Genomic DNA, 10,224 nt, shown 5'->3' on the forward strand with positions numbered 1-10,224 from the left:
CCCGGCCTGGTGCAGGATCGGGGCGATCTGGTGCCGGCGGCTGCGGTCGCCGTCGACGTAGACAGGGTGTCGATGTTGTGGCGGCGGTCGCCATAGACGCAGACGGGGTGTCGGGCATTTCTCAGAATCTCAGGTAGAGCTTAGCGTGGTCAATTCTACGTACTCTACTGGAGAACTGGACATTGCCGTGCACCAAAATCGCACGGCAAAGGCGTAAATCTGTTCGGCAAAGCCTTTGCCGTGCGGCCTTGCACGGCAAAGATTGCCCGGTAAAGATCCGGCCGGCAAAGCCACCTTTGCCGTGCGTCGCGCGAAAATCGCACGGCAAAGGCTTTGCCGAGCGGCCCAGCTTCGCCGTGCGCTGCGCAATCTTTGTCGTGCGAAGTTCTTTGCTGTGCGTTTTCAACCTTTGCCGTGTGAAGATGTAGATTACTTGTTTTATCGGTATACAGATTGTCTTAAGTAACACTAACAAATAGTCTACAAAAAATAAAAACTAATTTTACAACAAATATAAGTATTAATATAAATATAAATACAAAAGAAGGAAAAAAAATAAAATTGTACTCTGTGCCGTGCAAACACGCACGGCAAAGGGTTGGCCCGCACGGTAAAGCCGTCGTTGCCGTGCCTGCATCTTTGCCGTGCGCCTTCATGGCCTCTTTGCCGTGGGGTGTTACTTTGCCGTGCGCCATCTGGCTACTTTACCGTGCGAGGCTGCTTTGCCGAGCGCCGAGCTATATCTTTGCCGTGCGCCTTTTATTTGCCGTGCGTCGTTCCGCTGCTGCACGGCAAAGCAGTCATTGCCGTGCGCGAGGCGCACGGCAAAGAACTGCCGCACGGCAAAGGGTCACGAAGGCACACGGCAAAGAGGCGCGCACGGCAGTATTTTTTTCTTTCTATTATCAATGTCTTGTCGGGCTTCTGGGCCTAATCTAATTCGGTTAATCATGATCCTTGCTCAAATCATACCTCTCTCCTTCTTAGGAGTGGTAGAAGGTACTGTAAAAGAAGCTCCTGGAAAAGCAATGGTTCTGCAAGACACACCCCCAAAACCATATGTGAACTTACATCAATATGTGTGACTGCAGGACAAAATTGCATGACCAGACTAAATCATTACTAGCGTGATTGCAAGGAAAAACTAGATGAGCATACTGGTACATGGAATGCATAGTCATCTTTCATTATAAATAGGTGAGGCTTGTGAAAGCCATGGATAGGTGTAAGAACTCGGCACTGACATGCAGTTCATGTAAGATCTTGGGTAGAGCAAATAAGCATACTGTTGATAGAAGGTAATCAAGAACATGGTGTCATCAATCAATACAATATAATATGTAGTTGGCGTGTGAGATATTGGAGTAGAACAAAAAACCTTACCATTGGGACAAAGTACAAACAGACTAGCCTCGATATACCCTAAGATATGTAGCCGACCGCCTCTCCAGTTGCCACGCGAACCAACCCAACGCCTCCTTCTCAATCTTCTCCAATGGTGTTCCTTGGAACTACTACAGCTATGTGACTCAAATCTGGCTCAGGAAAGCAGTGAAGATGCACGGTGTGCTGGTTGATACCAGGTCATCCCTGTTCTGGGTCGGCTGTGAGCCATGCAACAACCTAGGTCTCTGCCCGGTGTTTGATCCTGATGCATCTTCCACATTCAACGTTGTGAAGTGTTGGTCTGCACTATGTAGTAGGTTTCCTTCAGCTACGATGTCCTATGGCACCTGCGAGTGATCGGCTAGCGTATGGGAGAGAGGACAGGCGAGGGACTCGTCTTTGGCTGCTGCAACTTATTTAACTGCATTGGATGACAATATTCTGGAATACTTAGCTGTCTTCCCTCTCTCAGATGACCTTATACTAGGCGTGATCCGTGCTGAGTGCATTACACACTCGGCAAGAGGGCCGGCCTTGGGGGGAGGGGGTGGCCTGGAGGGGCGGCCGCCCCGGGCCCAGGGAAAAAATGAAAGAAGGCTTTGCCCTAACTGCCTAGTTTGAGAAGGTATCAAATCGTTGTGTCCAATTCTCCATGGATTTAGCTACTAGTCTATGCCTTAATTCTAGGTTTGAATAAAAAATATTTTACGGAGTATTATTTTCAGTGTGGTTATGGCGCCTCAATCTGGTGCTCAGAAAGCGGGAAGAGAAATTAATAGCATCACAGAGAGGATCTCTTGACAAATTTTCAAAGTTGCATGAGCTAAAAGAAGCTTTTCAAAGTTGAAATTATTAAAGAACCATCTAAGATCTGTCATGTCCCAAGAGAGGTTAAATGGTTTGGCAACTCTATGCATCAAGAAGAAGCAATTAGATGAGATTGATATTGATTCCATCATCACTGACTTCACATCTAGAAATGAAAGGAGAAAATTTTAATGTTCTTCTCCAGAGGGCACGGCGGTTGCGGGTCGTCCTCGTTTTCGTCGATCTTTCTGTATCGGCATTATTTTCTTTTTTCTTTTTTTGTCCTTTTCTTTGGGCTTGGTTGTGCTGCGGCCCCAGCATGTCAGTTGTATCCTGTGGTTGCTATATTAATATAGCAAGGCGAACGCCTATTTCGAGGAGGATAGAAGGTAATCAAGAACATATTGTCATCAATACAATACAATATGTAGTTGGTGTGTGAGATATTGGAGTAGAACAAAAAAAAACATACAGTTAGGAGACACAAGAACATGTTGTATAGCACCTCCACCTTCTTGTGTACTTCATCAGAGAGGGGCTTCATTTAGGCCAATATGTTTGGTCGAATGGGAACGGGAGGCCATGTCACATTTTTGATAGTCTGAGCGATGTAGTGAGTGAAAGGAACCAAGGGTACTACACAGTCAAAGCATCAACCGAGTAGACATGCTTTTAGTATGAGAGATTCTGGAATGAAGAGGACAACTACGTACCAAGTGTAAAGGATCATGTTCCAAGACCTCGCAAGGATCACATTTGTCCTGGGTAATTTAATGTTTGTGGAGAGGATCCTAAGGTTTACTGTTTATCCTTCAAAACAAATGATGGTAGTGACATGGTCCTTGCAAGAAGACACCTCGTGAGTTGTTACACCGTCGTTGACCTAGACAAGATGACAATGGGCCTTTAAGATCAGGGGTGCGTCTAGTGCATTAGGGAGGAAGATAGAGATGAATATAAAATGTGTTAAATTTTTTTCCTTGTATATATACACGAAGGAGGAGTCATATGTAAGACGAATCCATTAATTATTGGTAATTTTGTTGGCGAAAAAGTTCACCGATCCATTGGTAGTCGTCAATAGGAGTACAAAGAGCTCAAAAATTAATAAAATTATAATAGGTCTTTGAACCACCTAGCAAAGACTACAAGCACTTGAACGAGTCCATGGTGAGGCACCATCCTCGCCATTCCCTAACGAAAGCCGGATAAATCTTATGTAGTAGAGCTTCTGCAAGAGATAGACGAAACAATGTTGTGCTAAGGCCTAAAAGACCGATGCACCAAAACAGCAACCATCATCAAAGATGAGAATGATAGATCAGAACGGTTAGACCTGCTACTAAACCAACTAACATGAACAACGAGCAAATGCTAGAAGATAGACCAGGAAGACAACTCCACAGGTCCTCCGGCGCTAATCTCACAGCTAGAACAGGGAACAAGGTAGGGAGGATCTTATTGTAGCCGCTGCCTCAACATCCTTTAACAAACACTACAAATATATAACTAACAAAATAGTGATCCTCCAGCTAGAAAGAGTTTGTGGTCCACCACACCTCGTGATGATTCATGGACTCATGGTACTATTACAATGCACAAACAAGATAGAATTGAACTCCTTTTCCTTCAGAAAGCAGTCGGCTAAAATAACGAAATGATGGCTCCAAACTTCAATCTCGGTGTTACAAGCTTGGATTAGCTCTAAAAAATCAGCTTCAATGGTCAAATTAGCTACACCCAAATCTTGCAGAAACTCCAAACCTCCAAACCGCGTTACAAGTCGTCACTGCATTTAATAAATTCAATAAAAGACATGCATACCCCGCGATAGCCTCACCTCGATCATCTCTAAGGACAACGCCTGCAGATCCAAGTCCATTCTCATGAAAATAGTTGTTAGAGATTCTATGACTTTTCGACCCAAATTGAGTAGAACGATTTAACGATTATGCTAAGTACAATCTAAGATTTTACGATTCTAAAAATTAAGATCCTATGGTTTGCAATCCTACCTTAGAGATTCCGATCCGATTCAGAATCAAGATTCTGAAAACTTTGCATGGAAGGATGGCGTCAGTATTTAAGTTATAGCACCCTTGATCAGGTTTCTTCCATGCTATCTCCCGGATCACAGTGGTTCCTGAATTTTCCTGTATGTAGTTTGCTGTTGAAGCTTGGGCGGCAAAAACAATACACTTAGGATTCTTACATTTTCTCCCTTTACGATCTCCCGTCTTTGTGGCAGATACCCAACAAGAAACTGCGATTATTTCCGTTCTCTTCAGTTTGCCGAGAATTGGCATCCTCTGGTTCGATCTACAGAGAAGATCTTCCATGATAGTAGAACCTGACATCTCTCCTATAACCTTCTCGGCAATGTATTCAGAAAGCCCCATAGCCATAGATTTCCAAACCTAACCAGCACGGGAGCATGTAAACAGGAGATGTCTAATACTCCCTCCGATCCGGAATAAGTGCCGGACGGAGCATTTTGTAAAGAAGCCCTCGCATTTCATTCGTTTTGAACCCGCACTACACAAGCAGCAGTAGCAGTCAATGCCTCCATGGACCGAATGCATGCATCATTAATGATGAGAGAGACAGACGTATAGCTGATTTGCAAAGGGTTTAACTGCAAAATGTATTTGTACTAATGGTTGGACACTTTTTTAGGATCGGAGGAAGTACTATCTTCTGCTCACCGGGCACTCTGGCTGCTACTGCTTAATTTGAATTACTCCAACAATTAATATATGACTGCGTTCTGTGCGCGGTTCCTTCGCCACTAAGAGCATCTCCAGTCGCGTCCCCCAAACCGTCCCCCAAAGCGATTTGGGGCGCGCCGGACAAAAAAACGTTCCCAGCCGCGCGCCCCAAAGGCCTTTTTTGTCCGGCGCGGCCCGATACGGTGTCCGGCGTCCCGAGCCCGTCCCCGTCCCACAGGGGACGCACCGGGGACGCCGGACACAACGAAAAGCGCGCGGGGAGTGGCGGGGCCGACTCGTCAGCGGCTCGGACGCTCAACCGCCACATACGTAGTGACGGTGCAGTTGCCAGGAAGCGGAACCGTCGCATTGGCAACCGCGTCGACGACGCGCCAACCCCGCCGGAATGGAGCGCCGACTCCTCGGAAGAGCAACCGCTGCTCTATTCGACTTCTGCGCCGCCGTTCATCCGCGCTCAATAAGACCCGTACGTACGCCGTACGTACGCCACCATTCATCCAAGCCTCCATCCGACACCTCCAGCGACGATGAGCTACATCTCCCAGCTCCCGTCTGACACCTCCGGGCCGAGGAAAGCTTCCGGGCCGGCGCCATTGGTGGGAGAGAGCCGGACGCCGGCGGCGCGGCGATTCCCCGCCGCCAGTTGACAGCGAGGAGGAATGGCTGGGCTGGGAGGAGGACGCGGAGGAAGAAGAGAGCGAGGACGCGGCGGCGGCAGTGGCCCGTGCGAAGGCGAAGGCGGCCAAGGCCAAGGCGGCCAAGGCCAAGGCCGCCAAGGCCGCCAAGGCCGCCAAGGCCAAGGCCAAGGCCAAAGGCAAAGGCGCAGCCGACGTTCACCGCCGACGACGAGGAGGACTCCGACGCGTCGGGCGCCGACACCACCTCTTCGGAAGAGGTGGCGAGCAGGAAGCGCCACCGCGATGACGACGACGAGGCGGGGCCATCAGCGAAGAAGAAGAAGTAGATAGTTTATATGTATTTAATTATATTTTTCCGAAGTTTTATATATAATTTGTTTATGTTCAACCGATTTGAATATTAGTAAATAGTTTTTTTCTAGCCAAAAAAAGTACTTTTAATGTTTGGGGGCGGCGTTTGGGGGACGCGGCTGGGGAGCGACGTCCCCCAAACGCGGCACGAACAAAACACGTCCCCCAAACGCTCGATCCGGCGCGCTTTGGGGGACGGTTTGGGGGACGCGGCTGGAGATGCTCTAATCCTCATGATCAGTGCCACCAACCCCGTCTGAAATAAAATAAAAGGATTGCTCGATTTGTACCTTGTATACGTACGTGCAGAACGAGACAGGGGCCGACGATCCATGGAGACGGACGCCTGCGAGATTGAGCGCCTGCCGGATGAGCTCCTCGCGGCGGTGATCTCCCTCACGACTCCTCCCGACGCCTGCCGCGCGGCCGCCGTCTCTCGGGCCTTCCTCGCTGCCGCCGACTCCGACGCCGTCTGGTCCCGCTTCCTGCCCCGGGTCCTCCCGGTATTCGCCCAAGGGGAGCTTCCCTGCGCGCCGCCCTCCAAGAAGGCGCTCTTCCACTTCCAACGCCTCGCCGACGAACCGGCCCTCCTCCCGTGCCAACTGGTGGTACGTACAGATGCCCTCATCGCCTACTTCTGACCTCTTCTTTTTGCTAGATCAGATCAGAAATTCAGAATCGACTAACTTATCGATCTACATCTTCTTGGTGCAGAGCATGTGTGTAGACAGGGCTACGGGCGCCAAGTGCTACATGCTCTCAGCAAGGGCCCTGCATATTTCGTGGGGCGACAATCCGAACTACTGGGCATGGATCAAACTAGGTTGTGATGAGATCAAAACAAACAAAAGGTGAGAATCTTCTCAACTGGCGTCTTGGGTGATTTAAAGTATCAATCACTTTCATTTCATGGTGTTCCACTAAATTGTTTCTCCTAGATGTATATGTTATATCCTCTACTTCTATGGCAGCTTCAAGGAAGCAGCTAAACTCAGGGGGGTTTGGTGGCTGGAAATCCGTGGCAAGATTCACAGCATGCTCCTATCCCAAAACTCAGCATATGCTGCTTACATGGTGTTCAAGCTAGCAGACGCCGGATTCAGCCAGCTGGATTTCCCGTTTCAGGAGGCATCGATAAGCGTTGGAGGGAGCGAATCAACACGGCAAACTTGCCTCCAAGGATACATGAAGGTTGGGGATGACGGAGTGCCTCGTAAACACCTATTGGTATCAAGGACTAGGAATTTAACATTACTTCGTCCGCGTCGTGGTGCAGTACCTCTCACAGATGACATTGTGCTCCCTCGGAAAAGGGCCGATGGCTGGATGGAGGTGGAGCTAGGCGAGTTTTACAATGAGGACGGTGACGACGGTGAGGTGTCCGCCAGCCTAATGGAGACAAAAGGAGGAGTTTGGAAGGATGGTCTTGTTGTGTGGGGCATCGAAATTAGAGCTAAGCAATGATGCCGATGAGTTTGTAGAATTAAGAATCATGTTACATTTTTATCTACAAAAAACAATGTCAATACTCTAAATCTGTTGGGAATTAGTTGCTGAAAAGATGGATGTTGTTTTGAGTTGCGCACGTAAAACATTTCTTTACATCGATCAAGTTCTTTTTTGTTGCAAAGTGGCTGAATGTTACTCTCTGACCCCTAAAATAGTTGCTATGTGTTTGGGGATAATGGGGGACTTAATTTTCTTGACATGCATTAGGATAATACAAATGTAGGAACATGATATGAACAGTATCCAAATCGCCTCCAATCCTCGTATGCAAGGGATATTCAAAAACATAATTAGTTTCAAATCTGCTGATTACTTTGATGTAAGACTGGCCGATCATTCAATCAAATCTTATGTGAGTTCTGTTGCAAAGTGGCTGAATGTTGCTACTCTCTGACCTCTAAAATAGTTGTTATCTGTCTAGGATAATAGGGGATTTAATTTTCTTGACATGCATTAGGATAATACAAAATGTAGGAACATGATATGAACAGTATGCAAATCGCCTCCAGTCCTCATATGCAAGGGATATTCAAAAACATAATTAGTTTCAATCTTCTGATTACTTCGATGTAAGAGTGGCCGACACTACCGAAAAAAATGCCACTGCTGTCTGCGAAGTCATTGCCGTGCGCGGCTTGCGGGCACAGTAAAACACACGGTAAATATTTGCCGCACGGCAAAGTTTAGATAAATGGACGGCAAAGACGGTCGCACGGCTTACGATGCAAAAAAACGCACGGCAAAAGAAATAGGAGGCGCACGGCAAAGAAAACCGAAGCACACGGCAAAGAGACCACGCACGGCAAAGGTTTTTTTGCCGAGCACTTTTGAAAAAACGCACGGCAAAAAATTACAGTATTACGGGCCGTAGGATTACGCCTGTGTTGAAGGGCTGAGATAGATAGTCACCTGGATAGATGAGTGGCACACCCAATTCTCTAGGCCCAACACCACCACTCAACCACCAGCACCGACCCATGACTCTCAGGCAGACGGGAAGATGGAGCAGCATACGCACAACGCACCAAGGCAGAGAGCGTGGCTCTCAGGGAGACGGGAAGATGGAGCAGCATCGTCGCTGGGAGGGCGGCGCCGGCGGAGACCGTGGCTCTCCGCACGCGCAGCCACCGAAGGACTCGCCGGCCTGGACGCTCGACACTCCGCCCGACGCTCCGCCGATGTCGAAGCCCGGCTGCGCTGCCACTCCGCTCGACACCGCGCCGCCGCCAGCCACCGCCTCGACACCCTCCTCCACCGCCAGCCAACCCCACTCCGCCCGACGCCGCGCCGCCGGCCTCGATGCCCTCCTCCGCCAGCCTCGACGCCTCCTCCGCCGCCAGCCAACCCCACTCCGCCCGACGCTGCGCTGCTGGCCTCGACGCCCTCCTCAACCGCCAGCCACCGCCTCGACGCCCTCCTCTGCTGCCAGCTTACCACTGGTGGCTCGTCACTGGCGTCTTGCCTGCGCTTGCCCTTATTTTTCTTGAATTTCTTTGTCGTGCATCGCGGGTCAAATGCGCGCGGGAAAGAGGGTGCCACAAAAAAAAGGGCCGCACAGCAAAGGAGGGCGGCTCACGGCAAAGCGGACGATGCACAACAAAGCTTTTGCTGTGCAGTTTGGTGAGACGCACGGCAACGACCGCTTTGCCGAGCCAAACGTTGCCGTCCGGACTTTGCCGGGCGGGGTTGCACGGCGAAGACTTTGCCGTGCAAATTATACCCTTTGCCATTTGCTCATGGGCGGATCCAGCTTGTTTGCAAGGGGGGCAGCTGCCCCCCCTCAATTGCTAATTCTCTTTGTAATAGTACTCATAACGAGTGATTTGCCCCCACTTAAAAAGAAAATTTGCACCTATAAGCATATTTTTGCCCCCTCTCAGTTTTGATCCTGGGTCCGCCACTGCATTTGCTTGCACGGCAACGTCTTCTTCTCCCGTAGTGCGACCATTCAACCAAATCTTATGTGAGTTCACTATCAGCACACCCGATAATACGTTGGGGCTTGAACAAAGGCTCGCCATATCACATTAACGAAAACATGGACGGGAAGTGCACACGAACTATTTTGTTGTTGCTTCAGATGATAAGGAAAACCGGACCCAAAAAACATACAATGGACGGTTAATTAAAGAAAACCGGCAAAAACCACTCGCACCCTACTAAAACCTAGGGAACATCGTCTGAGCCAGATAGAAGTCTCCCTAGGCCCTCGCAACCAACCAAGCCTAATCCTTCTACCTGGAGTGCACTCTCACAACAAGGAGGCCACAAGTGTTCTTACAGAACGTGAGAGAAGACAACATCAGATAGAGGTGATGTTGCCAAGCCAAGCTGCAAGTTCTTGATCTCTAGGTAGTCTAGCTCGCCAGAAACAAGCCTCACCCCGGCAGAGATGGAGCAGTAGAGGGAGGCAGGGCTGCTGCTCACGGAAGACGATGTCATTCCTATGCTTACACACCTTGTCTTTTCACGGATCTTGTTGAATTTGAATTAGAGGGTAAATTTGTTAAGCATATAGTTGGATTGTGATAGGAGTCCACATTTCCTTTTGTCTATATCCTTTTCGTACATTATATCATACATGTATCAAAGTTGCTTCCCTCATAACACGGTATCAAGATTTAGTTAGGGTTTAAATTTCTTTAACCACCCCGTGGCGACAACTCATAACACAAAATTATGGATGGCGTGCCGTGACATACCTCTAATTTCTTTGCTAAAATTAGCTGATGGTTGTCGTCTTCAATAAACACAGAAAAGTCTTTGTCAGCTGTAAAACACAGCATGGTAGAGATAGAATAACT

General features: G+C 48.7%; 1 protein-coding gene across 2 annotated transcripts; it reads left to right on the top strand.

The window, feature by feature from the left end:
* Positions 1-6,190: 6,190 nt before the first annotated feature.
* Positions 6,191-7,555, top strand: LOC127305397 (F-box protein PP2-B11). 2 transcript variants are annotated; one of them, XM_051335814.2, is made up of 4 exons: positions 6,192-6,519; positions 6,626-6,762; positions 6,883-7,102; positions 7,188-7,379. In XM_051335814.2, exons 1-4 carry the CDS (start codon positions 6,244-6,246, stop codon positions 7,251-7,253), a joined length of 699 nt encoding a protein of 232 aa, XP_051191774.1. In that variant the 5' UTR covers positions 6,192-6,243; the 3' UTR covers positions 7,254-7,379. The 2 variants fall into 2 exon arrangements, with proteins under 2 accessions (XP_051191773.1, XP_051191774.1); XM_051335813.2 differs by having other exon boundaries at positions 6,191-6,519; positions 6,883-7,555.
* The last annotated feature ends 2,669 nt before the right edge of the window (positions 7,556-10,224 follow it).

This window comes from Lolium perenne, chromosome 6 (genome assembly GCF_019359855.2).
Source record: "Lolium perenne isolate Kyuss_39 chromosome 6, Kyuss_2.0, whole genome shotgun sequence".
Lineage (NCBI taxonomy): Eukaryota > Viridiplantae > Streptophyta > Magnoliopsida > Poales > Poaceae > Lolium > Lolium perenne.